The sequence below is a fragment of the Pieris brassicae genome, chromosome 2, assembly GCF_905147105.1.
Source record: "Pieris brassicae chromosome 2, ilPieBrab1.1, whole genome shotgun sequence".
Lineage (NCBI taxonomy): Eukaryota > Metazoa > Arthropoda > Insecta > Lepidoptera > Pieridae > Pieris > Pieris brassicae.
In genome coordinates this window covers 15,027,623-15,046,852 of record NC_059666.1, presented here as the reverse complement: position 1 = coordinate 15,046,852, position 19,230 = coordinate 15,027,623, and the positions used below count along the sequence as shown (strand labels likewise).

Here is a 19,230-nt window from a genome sequence, read left to right as displayed (position 1 = left end):
CTTCGCCTATTTAAGAGGAAGCAATAATCATTCAAATCTCATTTATTGTTATAAAACAACATCTTAAATACTAATTACACAAATTCTCACATACGCCATATTATTATTGTGAGCTGTTGGTGTATCGCGCACCTTCAGCTTAGAACAACCACGGGAGCCGTGTAAGAGGTTGGTTGGTTAATTAATGAAATCTGAACAACATTGTTTTGAAAGCCTTATGACTACCATTTAACCTTAGGACTGGCGAGGACTAGTATGTGAAAATACGTTTTTCACAAAGTTACTTAGGCTTGGACAAGAAACTAGACTAGACTAGACTAAAAAGTTTTAATTTCGTTCAAATTTGAATTCGTTTCAATACAGTTGTCTTTGAGAGCGATACAACGATTATAGCGGTCATACAATGTACGATAACATTCTTATATTAGGTACAATTCGTCTTTAGCCTCAAAATGGGCTACAGTTTCGGCGATTACTTCTTGATCAGAGCTAAATTTCTGCCCGTCAAGCATTCTCTTAAGGTCTGAGAACACGAAAAAATTTCTAACCCTAAGATGTATGAAATATTCTTTTGTTCGATATTTCATTAATCAAGAAGACTATAGAACAGGCTAAGTATGAACGATGGTTATCGCGACAAACAGCTAGCATATTTTTAAAATTACTAGCGGACCGACAGACGTTGTCCTGTCTTAACTATGAATATTGATGTCAAATTGGTATAATTAACTAAAAATGCTTTAATATACAACATTCTTTGTTGGTTTTTCTGACGTATATAAATAATTTTTGTTTGTATTCCGACATGGGAACAGAAGTGAAAACGGCAGCTGCCATGTGAAAAAGATGAATTTTCAAGATTAATGCCACAAACAATTAGCGACTGTAATTATTTTATCAATACAATAACTCCGATCGAAGCATAAAGTTTTAAACGATATTCATTTTTCTAACAGCCTCTTTGACGATATTTGCAGCACGCATTATGTCAATGTTATGTATATATATATATGGCGTTTGCCATAAGGTTACATAAAAAAAGTTTGAATGAAATGAAAAAAAATCCTATCTTAACAAAAGTAATCTTAAATTTTCTAATTTTCCGCGCAATTTGAATTTTCTCTTGCATAAGAAGTTTCTCCTGGCTATAGCAAACGCTACAATAAAGAATTTGTGAAATCGGTCCAGCCAGCCTGTCCACGCGTGGTTTCGTGACCAAGAGAAATAGGGATTCATATTTATATTTATAGATACTAAACTGCGTACATTAAAGGGTTGCTAAATTTATAAACTAAATTAATTCCTGTAAAGTATGTTTATATAACCGGTAATAGTAATAATTCTTATCCTTGAAACAGTCCATATTTACAAAAGATACACGCACTGAAAGTGTTATACAAAAATAATTATTTTATTTTTTACGGATTTCTTATATATTATCTCTTCTAACTGGCACCATCTCTCTATATCTTAAGCATTTTTTCTCTAATCTAGCCCACAAGCTCGTCACCCCACAGTGCAAGAGTGGTACCTCTCTTTCTTTTAACCGCCAACCTGGCCGAGGCCCCTTTTCACCTTTGAAACAGTAAAACTAAAATCAAGTTCAGATTTGTTGTCAATTGGGATTTATAAAATAAAATATTTTTTAGTCTAACAATTCACTGTAATGCCAAAACACAAACATATAAACAATGTTCTTATACATCTAAAAATAACCATCTTTCATATACGGTCTAATGAGCGAACATTAATTATAATTTATAGGCTTACGACGAACAAAAATAACAATGAATAAATCCACTCTCAGTTATAATAATTAAGTTATTTTAATTTAACTAAAAAGAGGTCGAGTGTTCTTGCGGCTGTTTTTATTTTCTTATAAGCGCTGATTATTTAGAAGAACATCGTGAGAGACCCATGTCTTACATAATTATTCTTACATCTGATTTGGTGGAAACTGAGATGAAGACTAGGAGGGTAAGTCACGAGTGCTTAAAATACTTGTCTAAAGAAAAATTATCTATGAGTCACACAGAAATATCTCTGCCCTATGTTACTCACATATATGGTATGATATATACGAAAAAAGTAAAAATAATAGCCAGGAAGGTGAATAGTACATGCAGAGGTGACTCTTAGTAACCCGGCACTTCCAAGAAAATCAGTCAAACATAAACAGAAACTAAAATAGCTGACTGTGAATCAGTCGTCGTTGGAAATTAAGACAAGCGCACACGCATACACATCTCTCGGCTTCTAACAAAGACTAATACAATAATTTTATACTGTGCTTTCACTGTTATCAGATAATTATTACATTTCCAATAAATGTAATTTAGAACACATTTCAAAGATAGGTCCTACCTATTATTTTCTTCTTCAGCGTGCTTTAATATTCAAAACTACTAAACCGATTTTAATAAAACTTAACCGTTAAGTAACATACTAACCTGATCTAGGATCATCTTGACATTAACTTTAGTTTTAGAGATAGTTGTGGATACAACTTATAAAGGAACTTACATAATTTAACACATGGTTAAAATTTTATATTATTTCAAGAAAAGTTAGTTTTACCGATCACTAGATACACATTACATTTCAAAACGAAATTAGTGAACAAATATTTCTTTAAATCGCATAATAAATTTACCGTTGAATCGTAATCGCGTCGTTGCGTTGGATTTATAATTATTTAACAACAATTATTTAAATAATTATACTGTTAAAAAATCTACTCAACAATATCCTAGTACATTTTCGTAGAATGTACTAATACTAATTTTGATTACACCCTCCGTCTCCACATCTATGGAATCTACGGTCATCGACCTACGGTTGCATCATTTTACTTAATTGCCCATCAGTCGTTCGTCCGTTTGATGTTCTGTTTATTTGCCCTGGTTCTCGGTAATAATAATAAAAATTAAATTTAAGACGAAAATACTATAGTATCAGGGCGACAAAATCTTTGAACAAATCGTTAGCCATAACACATTTTACTTGCGTTATGCGATACCTTGGAGTTGTTTAGTTTATTAATAATAATAATAATTTAGGGTACGAAAATACTAAGGCGACAAAATCGTTGAAGAAGTCGTTTACTTGTGGTCAGCGCTACCATCGAGTTTGCTCTTTGTGAAAACTAATAAATGTAACGACAATGGCAATTGGTCCTGTATTGAGATTTATTTCGCTCTCTGTTGTGCGTTATAATATAAAGACCTTGGTTAAAATAATATTTGTTTAGTAAAGTAGGCATACAGTTTGGGCAACAAAACCAAAGCGGCTCCAAAGATTTCTAACATGCGGGTATGTTGAACACGCCCGAGTGGGTTTAATAGGTATATAACGGCCGACTCTGGGTTGCAAAAAGTATGCGCAAACGATACAACTACCGATTTAACAAAGAACAAAAAATATCACAACTACACGATAATGTTAACAACCTTCAATTTAAAATAGATTTTAATTTGTATTACAACATAGACTATAAATAAATAGTGCACATAAGGTATCTTTAAAGACCTTCAACTACACGTTATTAAATTATGTATTTACGTGTTTACATTTTGTATGAGATAAATATTACTCGAACATGATCTTTGAATTACGTTACTACGACTTAAGTCTTCACAATAAAAACCGTTGGCGTATATACGTATACATAGTAATCGTTAATTAATTATTAAAATTAAGCAAATACACAGGGAAAAAAGTTGACATAACTTGACTGAAAGAAGTCGGCAAGCGCAAAACGGAATCATATAGTTTTTTTTTAATATTAACTGTAAATAGAGGCTTATTATTATTAAAGATATAAGAAAATTACCTAGATGTGGTACCTGCTGCAAATGAAAAACAGCAATTGGCGGAAAGTGGCACAGGACACTGACCATTGGAAGATTCTCGTTTGGGTCGCAGAGGCAGTTGAGCGATTGAGTTAAGATTAAGATGCTCACGTAGGTACAGGATATCCCAAATATCGTTGATATTAACATTGTCGGCACCTGTTCATGAGGGACATAATATCCCATATACATAATCCGCATTAAAGTGTATTTAAAAAAATACTATAAGTAAAAAACGTAATTAAATTTTTTCCTCTATTTTGCAATTAAATTTTCTAAGACCATCTGAGGTCAATATTAATCGTGATCCTTGAGATCTCGTCAATATTTATTGAATTATATTTTATCGCTGCATACGTATACTGTTTTGTAAATTTTATTTTCACCGTCAATAGATTGTAACTTATACTGTAGACAATGTATTGTACGATGTGGTGATAAATAAATAAAAATGTCGATCTTTATTTAAATATTCAAAACAAATACTAGATAACACATGACATGTGTTACAGTGGTAAATTTCAATCAACGAACGCCACGTGTTTATAAAGTAATTACATATGTAAGCGTGAGTAAACGCATCGTAGTTTGACAAGAACACAAAAACCAAGTCAGCTGATTCCTAATTTCGTAATTAATCGGATATTTAATTTACCAATTAATTAGATCATAGACTATTTGATTAGTCGAAGAGCTTGTCCGTCCAATGCAAATTTCTGACATTTCTAACATTTCTAACAAAATTCTGACACCATAAAGCAATTTATTATTACCAACTTATTTTACTATTAGTTTTTTATAGTTACAAACGGATATAATTAAAATGTCTAACGTCCTACCATATTACATTGGAATTGACCGTGATACGACTTTAACGTTGTTCTATGTAAATAAAGATTTAATTGCTTCATCCTAACTACTACGATTACTGATGATTACAGAAAAAACTCATCTACTTGACGTCTGGCATTGCGTGACATCGTTCTTAACAAATCATTGAGAACTATATAATTTCCTATACAGTTTACCATGTAATGTTCTTTAGTACAAAATTGCAATGAGACCCCCAATTTGTGTAAGCGACTATTTCCTGCACCATAGAATTAACGAGGAAATCTATTTCTACAGGTACCAATAGACACTGGCGCTACATCATGGAAATCATTTTATAAAATGGAAAAGGATTTTTTAACGATGACACTCGCGACCTTTCAGCCCGTTTGCCCCTTTTTGCCAACCATTGCTGCATTATGTAGATAAAATGAAGTGGCGCTACAACCTTTTAGGTCTGGGCCTCAGATTTCTGTATCCGTTTTATCATTTGTTGATCTAATAAGTCATCAACTTCCTGTTCCTGACACACGCCGTCGACTCTTTAAGGCATGGCATTCCTCACGATGTTTTCTTTCAACATTCGAGCTAATGTTAAAGACTCACTAATCAGAAAGTACATTGATGCACAGCCGGGGATCGAACCTAAGGGATATACGAAGACCTAAGGGATGAGTCGAACGCCAACACTGCTCAAATATCTACATGCCCAAGTACAAGATTTATTTATTTGTTGGTTTTAATTTTCTTTTTAATAATTTTTATTATTACTTTGTAGGTTAGGATAATTGTAATTACAAATTATACGTATGTAACATTATTAAATGCATATAATATTAATAATTATTCACAGCTGTATATATTATGTGAATAATTATATTATGAGCCCTGACGACTTCATTAAGAAACCTACATGACGTCATTGGCATAGGAATTGGTCTTAGATTTTTGGACTTTTTACATTAATTTCTCTTTACAGACAAGCTGTCCTGTGCCTGACATACTTCATCTATTTTCCTAAGTCATCCCGAACAAGTATTTAGGATTTCAGTCCAAAATTCGCTGGGAGGAAACCCGACTTTAACGTTTATACTAACAGTGACTGCAATAACCATTTCCTTTGTAAAACTTTAAAGAAAGTTGGCCCCAGTTTTACTCCTTTAGTAAATTTAATACAGCTACAAAGATAATATCTCGACAAATAACGAAACATACAATTTTTCGCTCGGTTGCCCATCCGCGAATGTGATGCTGAAACACGCGAGTCCCGACCTTATTGCAATCCACAAAAGCACAAATTTGCAAAAATATTTTTATGCCATTATCTCAAATGAATCAAGTGTATTGTACTGAACCACTCTGCGTATGACCTTAACGTTCAATTAAATTAATACTTTCTTCTTTTGCACTCACGTTAATTGTTATGTGTGAAAAAAGATTTTATATATCTATGTTAAATATATTTTTTAGTCATTTTTTAATTAGATTAATTGATGTATTTCCTAACTGAAATGTTATTTAAATTTTCTTGTAACTTAAAATTTAACGACGAACATCAAAGAATCCATTAAATTTCAATGTCACTAAGGCAAGGAATACTGACCTCAAAGCGCTTCCTTGCTCCCGTACATCGACTCCATTTATCGGGTCATCCGCCCGAGTCTGCAACCCGGACATTATTGACCAATCAACGCTCTGCATGCAGCCTTCCTCCAATCACAGCCCGGCTACGTTACGACGTCACAACCACCGCTCACCGCACATTGGATCATCTGGAAGTTATAAATTCAAATTCGGAACACGTAACTATTAAATGGCAACGGAAGTTGCCATCGTGATTTTAAATGACCGTTACGTAACTGTTAATTTAGGAAGTGGATTATGCTTTGATGTTTGCAAATCAAGTTTTGTTAAAATCAACGGCTATATGCAAGGAGATAATTAATATTCTTTATTGTAGGAATGCACTCGCTATAAATGGTAGCACAATTGCTGTTACGCGCCGTGGCATTAGTAATGACATATTGACCAATTCTCTTAAAGGCAATACGACTAATCAAAACAAGTAATGTGAGATTATTATTTGATTTATAAGGCTGATGTCTATAGAGCCGGTTTGGCAAATTAAGAGTACTTTGAATTCCAGCAAACCCGGCGTAAAACATCTCGTTAGAAAACATAAATTTGTTTAATCAATAATCTTTGTAGAAACATGGTTGGTTATGACTTAGTATAAGCTCCAATTAATTAATATTGTCAAGTAGAATCTATCCCTGAAACCTGTAACTTTGAAGAAACATAGGAGTTTACAAGTTCCTGTCATGTAAGTCAGAAGCGAAATTCCTTCTAAAAAAAAACTAAAAAAAAAAAATCAGCATCGGACGCCGAGACAGAATATCAAATTTCACCCGTATCACCTGGACGTCCGTTGTTCCACAACTGATCGTTATTTAAGGCAGTTTTTGCTGCCACAATGCAACCAGCTACTATGAAGTATTTCCCTACCAAATCGACTTAGAATCCTTCAAGAAAATTGCGTACAAATGTAAAAAAAACCACAGGATCCCTCTGGCATTGAGAGTGTCCATGGGTGTATCACTTAACCTCCAGCCCGTTTGCCCCCATACTATAAAAAAAAGATCTAACCCAAATGGATCGTCACTAAATACAATTTCGTATCCTTGAGACAATTGGTGTCTATCAGCCAATTGCGCACTCTGGGAAATAAATATCCATTGACACTAATAAACTACTACTATCAAGCAGACGTATTAGGGGTAGACCGAACGTTTTCCAACTTTTGCCGCTTGGTAAATAATTAATAGCATTGTCTTGTTGAGATAGTTTTTACAAATTAAGAAAACACTTTTTAAACGGATTGAAGCTATGTATTATTATTATAAACTTATAATCACCTTGACCACACACGCTGTAAAGCACGCGAAATGTCGGAACAAAAAAATTAAAATTATGTAAATAATTATAAGTTTATAATAATAATACATAGCTTCAATCCGTTTAAAAAGTTTTTTCTTAATAATTTATTAATTTTTCTCCCATATAACATTTACAACGATAAATAAGATTACAGTTGAGATGGTATTGGGAGACTGGTTCCCAAACTAGGTAAGAACCTGTGATATGGATAAGGCTTCCATTCCACAGTAAAGTCATATTGAGTGGTAACAAAAGTTCATATATAGGGTAGGCAAACAAATTTAACGTTGTAGTTAGGAGTTAGTAGAAATATAGTTGTATGGGTGTATGTGAGTGCGTGTTTGTGAGTATGAGTGCGTGTTTGTGAGTGTGTGTGTGATAGTGGGAGAGGGTATGTAAAGAAAATCATCAAAACTCTATGACCGATGGGAGATTCGCACAGCAATAACATTGTACAGTGTAAATTCTATGTTGAAGAATACTTTTAATATATTATTCCCATTTTTTATTAATAAAAATGTTCACCCAAGAATTTGTATATTATCTGTGAACTAAGGGAAACATTCAGAAAATATAACACTGCGGTATATTAAGAGAACAGGTTTTATTGTTTGTATGCAATAGACTCCAATACTAAAATATATGCAGATGAACATAGACAAAAAAATATTGGATTTTACACACGGGACTCATTGTTTGCGCTAACACTCTTCATCTTCATCGGTTAGCGACCTTCCTTTATTAACCATAGGCCTAGGAAAGTTTTGAGTTATAAGCAATATTGATTCAATAAGATCATAATTTACACCTTTATTTCTACCATACTCTTTCTTCAATTACGTGAAGGTTCCGTTGAAGCAATGTGCTAATAAACGTACCATCGTGAGTATAATTAGTTTAAATCATTCTGTAGGCAGCATTGTAGGTGTGCAGTAAGGTTATAAAGGCGTATATACATTGGTGAACAGCAGTTTTTTTTAAATAACCGGGGCAAACGCCAATCGATAGACACTCTCATTATAAGAGACAGAGATTGAGAAGTGAGTCTCTGGCCTATTAAGAATTGGTATGCTCTTTTCTTGAAATACTTCGGTAGGCAGCTGGTTCCGCATAGTTGTGGCAAAAAATGCCTTAAAAACACTCAGTTGTACGACGGACGTCGAGGTGATACGAAAACAAAAAAATCTGTGATAAGTAAATTACATAACTTCTGGTTAAATAATAATATAACAACATCTCATTTAATTTAATGCTGAGCTTCCAACATAATACGCCATGAACACATAAGCAATAAACACCTACCTACATGGTTGCGGCTATATGTTCAGCAAATTGAAAAATATTTTATATAAATTAATTATAAAAATAAATTAAATTAACACGGCTTGCGCATAAAATTTATTCGAATTTTGAATTGCGCGCCAATCCATACATTAAATCTGTTAATGCTGGTAACAGTACCTGCCTGCGCCCTACCTTCACTTTTGTAAAAAATATTGTACATATTGTTAGGAACTAATATTTTTATTTTATATAACTTATATTTAGATAGTTTCTTATAACGATGTACATTACTAACTTATACTAAAATTCCTCACTAAGTGAAAGTAATTCTTTGAGAAATAAAGTATGTTTGAGCCGACATTATTTCCAAGTACATAGTTTATCGATTATATATAGAAGTTGTAAATTTAATTTTCGCAAGATTTAATGTTAACAAACTGGTGAACAATTTGGCGAAAACATATGCATGTAAAACTTAGATTTTAAGTGGCGGTTATATGACAGCAGCCGTAAATAAAACAACAACCACTTCGGAATAAAATCTCTGTAACATTGTAGGTATATTTATTAACACTAAGCTTTAACGACACATTGAATAATTTACATTGTAGATAATCAATAAAGTCTGAATATTAATAGTCATGATTGGAAATTTATATTATTCAACATGTGGAACCAGCCCACTGAAGCAAGAAAAGAGCGTATCAATTCTTAAAAGGCCGGCAACGCAACCGCGAGCCGTCTGTCATAAGAGTCAATGGGTGGCAGTTCCATCACTGAACAGCAGATGAGCCTCCTGCCCCCTGTTACTAATAAAAATATTCTTCTTAGGCTTTAGTTCGCCTACCGTCAAAACAAAAACTGTGGTTAGACACAGAATACCATTACCAACAACACGGGTAGGTATCTAAATATTATTGAATTAAAACCAATATTATGACCAAGTCTTGGTGTTCGAACACGGGACCTTCAATTAACAATTAGATACACTACTGAGCAGTAAAGGCGGATACTATGTTGTAATACAATATAATTTATTGGCCAAACATTGCATCCCAAAGTAGGACGGCCTTGGTTAAAATTAATCTTCGGCGAGCCGAAATTGGCAGCTATAATTATGAATCCATGTTATAAATAATACTATGCAACTTTAGATTAAAATGGAAATGGATTTTTTCTCCATACCAAAAGCAGTAGGTTTAAGTAATACGCATATAGTTGTATATTATTTATAATATATATATTACATATTTGGCTTAATTGTCTAGTATATATATATATATATATCCGTTCCACGACTGAGCGTTTTTCAAGGCAATTTTTGCCGCGCACCACCGCTATGTGGAACCAGCTGCTCACTGAAGTATTTCCGAACCAATTCGACTTAGGGTCCTTCAAGAAAAGAGCTTATTTATTTATTTATATGTTCTAAAATAATATGTATGCCTAAAAAAATACAAGACAATATGACATCACACATACACATACACATAAATAATATTAGAACATGAGTAATCTATCAAAGGAGGAAATTAAAACAAACAAACACAATAAGAAAAAAAAATAAAATCCAAAATTAAAAATAAATAAAACTAAAAAGATAAAAAATAACAAACTTAAAGCTCATTAAGAGCATGATAAACAAGGTTACGGTAACTTGGCAGACTGTTGTTAAACACATCAATATTTTCATCGATGTTAGTAATCAAGTTGTAAGAGCGAGATACGCTATTGGACACTGGACCATTCAACTGCTACTTTCAATTTAATTAGTTTAAATATGAATGAATTAAGCCGAATATAACAAATTACAGAACTTTTTTTACGTTATCCACTTCACGTGAAATGACCCAGAAAGTTAATCATAAATTTTACGTATTATTCGTGCATTACGTGCATGATTTAATATCCTTAAAAAGCACATTTCTTGTGGAAATGTATGCATAGGCGTTGCCCTCGAGTGAAATCGCGAATGGAAGTACTTACATAAACTATACATTTCACAATGCATAACTGTGCGAGCAGTATAACGCAGGCAGGTTAAATTAACTTTTTATCACTATATTTGCACATTAAATCGCGATTTTATTATCCACTTAATTTAAAAGCAAGTGACAGTTAAATGTTATAAATTAAAATGGTAATATAAAAAAAACGCGTTGAAAGAACACAATTCAAGAGATTTTCTACTTAAAACCCCTTTAACAATACTATATTCTGTTTAAAATATAGAAATGATTTGAGACCTGCTAACCCGTATTTGTACTTCGACATTTACCATACATTGTAAGGGTAACGCACAACCTTTTCTAATTAGCAATTCAGATTCGTTCGAGCGAATTGCCCTCGCGTCTCTCACCTTTGTAGGATATTCTCTAATTCATAGCCGTTAGCGATTTAAAATTAACGCGAACACAGTACTTATATCGTGACGATGGGCGATGTTCTATTATATTCTATAATTTATTTATTCTTTAGCTCACAAATGAGCAGTGTTGGTTGAGTGGCTTCAGCGTGCGACTCTCATCCCCGCTGTGCACCAATGGACTTTCTTTCTATATAACATACACTCGAACGCTGAAGGAAAACATCATGAGGAAACCGGCTTGCCATAGACTCAAAAAATCTACGGCGTGCGTCAGGCACATGAGGCTGATCACCTACTTCCTTATTAGAATAACAAATGATCATGAAGCAGATACAAATATCTGAGACCCAAACCTAAAATTTTGTAACGCAACTGATTCAGTTCAAAGCTCATTCTGTTATAATTATAATAGCTATACAATTTGTATAAAGAACATTTAATCACAAACAGAAGTTATTATGAAAAAATATATATATAATAGACATGCATACGTATTTAATTAGACCCATTATTCATAATTAATTATTGAGTCAAGTATAATTTTTAGGGCTTATAAAAAAGTATATATGCAAAATTAGTAATCTGTAGTTCCAAGTGATAAAACAGAAAATACGCTTCTTAAGAAAACAAAATTTAATAAAATAGTAATAAAACAATAAACAAATATGAAATTTATTTTTATACTCATAAATGATAATTTCATGTGGACAGATATTGCTTGTACAGTAGAGTTAAAGGAAGACAGGGAGAGAACAGAGCGGATAGACACAGGAAATTAATTCCATAGCCCTACTGCAGAGACCCTATAGGACTTCCCAATAAAGGAAAAGTTATGTGAAATTTCCAGGGTATAACATTTAATTTATAATTCGTCGTAAGAACATTCGTATATATAATGAGTGCAACGAGCAGCTACTACATTGATCTCGCTACATTCTGCTACTTTGACCACACCTTCGTGCTATGAATTTAAATGTATTCACGTCATTTGAAAAACACAATATTACTTACCAAAAGGCTTTCCTTATTCTTTTAAATATAGAAAAACCCTGAATAACAGGATAAAAAAATTGTAGCAGAATTATGACAGTATAGGTTTATTTTTATAGAGCAGGGAGCAAAACGGGCAGGAGGCTCACCTGATGTTAAGTGATTCCGCCGCCCATGGACACTCTCAATGCCGAAGGGCTCGCTTATGCTCGCGTTGACGTCCTATTAGGAATTGGTGTGCTCTTTTCTTCAAGGACACTGAGTCGAATTTGTTCGGAAATACTTTAGTGTGAAGCTGGGTCCACATAGTGGTGCTGCGCGGCAAAAGCTGTCTTAAACGGTCGGTTGTGGAACGGACGTCGACTGATACGGGTGCAATTTCGTGTTCTGCCTTGACGTCCGTTTTCGATGAAGCCGTTAAGGAGACAGGAAGAGATTCCGAAATGAGACCTAACACTAAGGTCTGACTATAATGTTGTATTTATTATACAAAATTACATTTTAAACATTTCCTATTTTTTACAGTATATGTTACAAGCTATTTATTCTTAAATAGATGACAGTAACATAAATTGTACATACAAAAAAGCGTGTGTGAACTTATGTACACGCGTTAGAAGTACCTACTTCTTAGGCGTAACAAGAGAAAAATCTTTTCAAAAAATTTATTTTACGTTTGTAGAAAAAACTAAAATGTTGACTATAGCTAACTTCAGGGTGTCGGTATTTTGTGACGGTGCATCGTAATTACACTTTAAATTACACTTAAGTAATTTATTGCTTAACAATGTGGAACCTAAGGAACCCAGATAGGTGCTTAACAATGCTTTTTTTTTTTAAATTGATTACCCTACTACCAAATATATGAAGCTCTGAATAAGTAGTGGTAATTTTGTTATATTCGCGAAGAATTCGAATGATAGATAAAGACTTCAGTACAGGTTCATGAAAAATGAGTTGCGTTTATATACGGGAGTTACGAAGACATTATCATAACTTTGTAACATTATTATATATATATATATTTACCTTCTCTGTGTATATTTACACCCTTTTTTATGTGTAATAAAGTTTTTTCTTTCTTATTCTTTACAATATTATAGAGAAAAATTAAAAGAAATATTATATAGGTATTGCCAAACCTTATCAAATAGATCATCATCTACTGTTCTAAGACGCCGCCTTCCTCATATTTCCATTTTCAAATATTAAAACAAGAAAACCTATTTAATCTTTATGTGAACAAAAAGCCTTATCTCATTAACACGACAACTGTGGGACGTGTGGCCTTAGATCGTGGGTCTTTTGTAGGTCATATTACGAAATTTATTCTGTCGTGTTTGAATTAGGTGGCTTAATCTTTTACAGAGCAATTGCCTCATTAACACCGTTGTGTCAAACAGCTTCGATTGGCGGAAACAAAAATCTTTGTTCTAATATTCGCTTGAGTGAACTTTCTTCATTGAGTTCTCTTCATTTGTAAGTACTGCGCCCGAACTCCGTAATTCCAAGTAGACGTTTCTGTATACACCTCGACGTAGTTCCCTCAATATAAGTAGCCACTGATGTCACAACTTTGGTATCACGCGGAGCAAAAACTCATTAATAAGAAACAAATCACTGTCGATATCGCTATATGAAGGTGGAATAGGGATGGCAAACGAGGACGAGGCTCATCTGATGTTAAGATATACCGCAGCCCAAAGAGTAAAAGTAAAATCCTCTATTATTTAAAGCAATCCGAAGATCAGGAACCGTACTTTTTAGTGACGCCAGCGATTGGCTATAATGACGAGGCGTAACTTCCACAATTTAGGCAATAAAACTAAGAAAGACAACGCTTATAAAACTAAGAAAGCCTCAGTGAGCAAAATGTACAGCCTTGGCTCGTACAGTAATTGGTTTTTCTTTTGTGTATGTCCTCTAAATTGCTATGTTAACATTTTCGTGCCTATTATTTTATTTATATTAGTTGTGTTACAAATAAAAGTATTAGTCTCATTTATCTTGTCAACCTGTCCTATGCTGATACAGAAAATATTCTTATTGTGCAAAAATTGTTAAAATATACACTTGTGTTATGTAGGTATCATAACGGTAAATACAGTTTATATGTTAAAAGGAAGAGACTATATGACCTGCCACAACACAGGGAATTCTAGTGTGGGGGCCAGTGCACTTTACCTTAATATCATGTAAATTGTATATAATAAAGTATTTCTTTTATATTTAAAAGAAATACGTGAAACAGTTCAAGGTCATGTCTTGAGTTATGACATGTATATTGTTTTACATATCTTGTATTTGTGATATGTATGTTTTATTGATATATAAAACAAATGAAGATCTAGATCACGTAATATAAAATACATTTTGTTACTAAATATAGTGATAATAATTTTATGAGAAAGCAAATTACAATGCAGTCACTTATCGCGCCACGAATACGTACAATGTCGTTAGCATGATGTCATGACTGACGTCTGTTGTATAATTCATGTTGATTTGGTATTAAAACTAAACATCTGAATAGTTTAAGCCCCGTAGGTGCTAATGCGGAAAAATAAACTAATTTAGAAAGCACTTACAGCTATTAATCATCAGTTCAACAGAGTGTGTTTGTGTAGAACCATGCGTTTGCGCCATGAAGATTATTTTGTGTTCTGGTTTACAAAAGGCAATGCATACCCAGCATGCATATGCAGTCATGCATATTGAGAGTCCATAGGAGGCGTTATCATATTTAAAAAAAATCCAATTTACAAGGGCTTTTTTATAATGTACAAAGATTTAAAGTTGTATTTTAAGTTGTGTTTTAGCATCAACAAGTAGTAAGTAGTAGAAAATAAAAAGCCGAAAATCTCTATATTTTTCAATTATTAATTATAACTAAGCAAGTTATAGATGGGCAACACAGCTTTGGAGCGACTCGGGCGCAGCTGCCTGACATACTGCGCTAATTTAGAATTTGTCTTTCGTTGTCTTCAGTAAAAAGAAATTATACAGCGTTTTTTTTGACTAACCTAAAACTTACATAATTGGGTGTTAAGTAAATATTTTTATTGCTCAATTTCCTTCGACATAAATAGGTAATAAAAATACTAAAAAACAAAAATAAGTTTTCTTACACTTGAAACGCCAAATAAATGCCGGTTTTAACTAATTATAAGCTTACCCTCATTTCACTTTAATCGTATTACACGTAATACCCGCCTTAACAAATTATTAACCTTTGAACGTCAACATTAACCTCACATAAGGAAACTATTACGCCCAAATATACGTTATGTAACCTAAATAAGCGTTAATATATTTTACTGGGTGTCAACAATAAAGGCTTAATAATAATAATAACTGTTAGAAATAATTATAGGAACTTAATATTAAATTAATTATTATTTCAAATTTGAGAATTTTAATCGATGCTAAAATAGTTAACTTAATAATTCTTCGAAAAACAACCATAACCAATATATAACGACTTTAAACTACATTGTTCCTTTATATATATCGTCAAATTAATATATGAATAAAAAATATTTATATTATTCATAGATCGTAGGTGTTCATCGGTGGGTAGTAAAATAATGTATGCTTTAAAATTACTAGGTAACCTAATTTCCTAGAAACCTAATAAAAACACATAAACCTAAATCTTTAGAATCTTTACAATTAATTAGGACATTAATGTAAAACAAATGTAACACAGTATAAAAAATCATACAGGTTTAAGTAATAAATTACTAATAGATTTAGTAATGATAATCCAGTGGAGCAACCCTTGGCCTGCAAAATCTTGGATCTGCATCCATTTCTTTGGCTTTTCGTCTAATTCAGCAGCATTCTAGGTAATCCTGATGCCTGGGACATTGACGGGTTCGTTGATTTTTGGATTTGAAAAATGCCAGTTTCCCCCCCTTGTTTTCCTTCACCGTCACCAACAGAAAGTCCATCGGTGCACGACCAACGACCTTAGGGATGAGAATCAAGATGTCGAAGGGGAGCCGGCTGGCTACCTTCATTTACCCATGACGCATTTTTGTATCTGTGTTTGTAATATTTTCACACAAAAACTACTTACCCGATCTCAAAAATTCTTTCACCATTAGAAATCTTCACTGACTGACAAAAAATAGGGATCCCTAGTAAAAATGCAATAACATAACACAAGGTGTAAACAATATCTACAAAAAAATCTGTTTTTTTTAAATAGATATTGTTGTACAAAAAAAATTGTACAGTATTATAGTACGTATCTACAAAAATAATGTGTTGTCTATATGGAAGTTCTAAGACACAGAAGTTGTACAAATAAATCTCTTCTCTAATATAACAAGAAAGTTTAGCATTTTGAATTTTTCTTTTAATTTTTAACAATTTATCAACAAACCGTAAATGATGTTACGAATTTAAAAATATACTTATTAGATATAGGAAAATCGATATATTGATTAAAATATGAATGCAAGTATCTAATAATCAGAAAGGAAGTAAATAAAAACAAAGTAAAATATTTTTTTTATGATACCAAAAATAATTCATTAGTGCGACTTAGTAGACGTTTAACTATCACGACATCGGTATCAACGCGAGTGAAACCGCGGGGAATTTCTAGTATTATCATAAAAAACAATTCCTATTACCGATACTAACAGTCACTTATTTAATAGTGAAAGACAGACTCAAAGGCATATATGATGATAAGTGGTAGGACTAATTTGTGGCATCCCGGCGATACGGGCCTTTATATACATAGTCTGTGGGCACTGGCCGCGGTTAAGTAAGTTAATAACTTGTAGTAACTATCTATACTACCTATGTTAATATACATTTATATTACCCCATTATGAACAATTTGTTTACAAACACAATATAACCATTAATATTTCATCATGTTTACATAAAAGCGATGTGCTGAACTAACGGATTACAAAATCGCTGGATCGCCAACACATTACTGAGTTTGGTGCAAATTATTGAGATATTCAAAAGAAATAATTGAGGAAATATAAACTATGGACACTTATAAGATTGCATGAAGAAATCGTAATTAAATTAAAGTTATATTTTTTAATATTATATTTTTCATACACTGGTTGAATGAACGACCGACCATCATTATCGTTCATTCAAAACGCTATATCCTATGACTCCTTAGTCACATTAGAAAGTGATCGGCTGATAGATGTAATTTAGACAATTTATACATTATACATGCGTCATACGGGCTCACAATGGCGATTAGAGAAAGGCGAGGAGTTTACGGTCGATTTGTATGAAAGTCTTAATGTTAATATTAAAATGAATATTGGGCGGTGTTATACTGATACTTCATATCGAAGTTACTGTAAGGAATTCTGAAAAATATACAAGTTGAGGTGTACTTTCCTTCTCATTTCTCTATACACATTTACTATTTTTACTCTATTGGCAAGATAAACAATAGTACGCACTTGCCAGCCTTCTGGGAATATGAGTGTCAATGGGCGGCTGGGCGGTATCGCTTAACATCAGATAATCCTCCTGCCCGTTTGTTATATAAAAACAAACATCTTGTTGCAAACAAAGCCTATAAGATTACGAGTATTTAACAAACATCGCTTACACATGTAACTAACTAGGTAACATCATTAATTATAAAACTAATCCAGTGGCGTTATAAACCTATATAAGTCTTGGCTGATTGCATCTGTGCATTTGGTTATTTTTATTTCATAGACAATTAGATAGAGCCTTCTCTCTGAAAAATGTCATAGACTTTTGGATTTGAGACACGGTTTACTCACGATGTTTTCGAGTGATGCGCATATAGAAATAAATTGGTACAGATACCAAGGATCGAACCTGCGACCCTTAGAGATGACAGTTGCACATTGATGGCAATAGGGTAACACACGTAATAAATAAAATTATTATCCCATACATCCCATTTTAAAATATCCTTAAAATCGTCTTTGTTTGCGTAACTATCTTGACACGTGTTTCGTAACAAGATATGTAGGTAAAACAAACAATCTTATCTACAGCATCCAAGGTGCGGTCTAGTTACTACTATTTATTCTAGAATTTTCTATTACCTTGAAACAATATCCTGAAACAAATGTTCCATCTTTTTACGGCGTATTTCGTTTTAAATGTGGCGTAACAACGAAAAGTTTGTACGGTTACAATTAGTCATTAGTAGTGCTTTACACTATAAAATGCTAAAAACGTAATGTTTGTCTAATTAAAGCATAAAAATCAGTAGCGCTACAACCTTTTTAGATGTTGGCCTCAATCTAATAGGTAAATAGGTGTTCACGCCGTCAACTTTTTGGATCTAAGGCAAGCAGGTTTCCTCACGATGTTTTCCTTCACCGATCGAGCGAATGCTAAATACGCACACAGAAAGAACGTCTATTGGTGCACAGCCGGGTATCGAAACCTATCCTACCTCAGGAATAACGAACGCTAAAGCAACTAGGCCAAACACTGCTCGAATGTACAGGTATGTACAACATATACGCTGATGCGTAAACGTTACTTACTGTCAGTTTTTGACAACTCGTACGCATCAATATTAGATAGTGTATATTTTACTACACGATTTTACGGTATAAATATATGAATTTAAAAAATTGTGTTTATAACAGAGAAATCATAAAATTCTTATCAAATTGGTTTACCTGAAAAATACATAACGCAACGCTACATAGTACAAAATATTTTCATATTTAGATGGCACTGTATAAGGATTACATAATCGAAAATCATCACAATGATCATATAAAATAATTAGTTATAATAAAAGAGTATTCAGAACCTTGATCCCTTAAATAATCGCAGGTCAACGCTCTGTATAGAATCTGTGGTGTCCCTTATTGGTCACATATTTAGTCTATGATCTGATCTCTATGGAATGCGAGGTATAAATAAACATCGAATGGCCGATAGATACATGCACCACAATGTAATTGACTAATCGAAATA

General features: G+C 33.0%; 1 protein-coding gene across 2 annotated transcripts in view; it reads right to left on the bottom strand.

Moving 5' to 3' along the window:
• LOC123720772 (major antigen) overlaps nt 1–19,230 on the bottom strand; it is a 67,763-nt gene that overhangs the window by 41,142 nt on the left and 7,391 nt on the right. For both annotated transcript variants that reach the window (XM_045677532.1, XM_045677533.1), the window contains exon 2: nt 6,286–6,454. In XM_045677532.1, coding sequence (XP_045533488.1) covers nt 6,286–6,383 — 98 coding nt within the window. In that variant the 5' untranslated portion in view covers nt 6,384–6,454. The remainder of the gene's footprint in view (nt 1–6,285; nt 6,455–19,230) is intronic.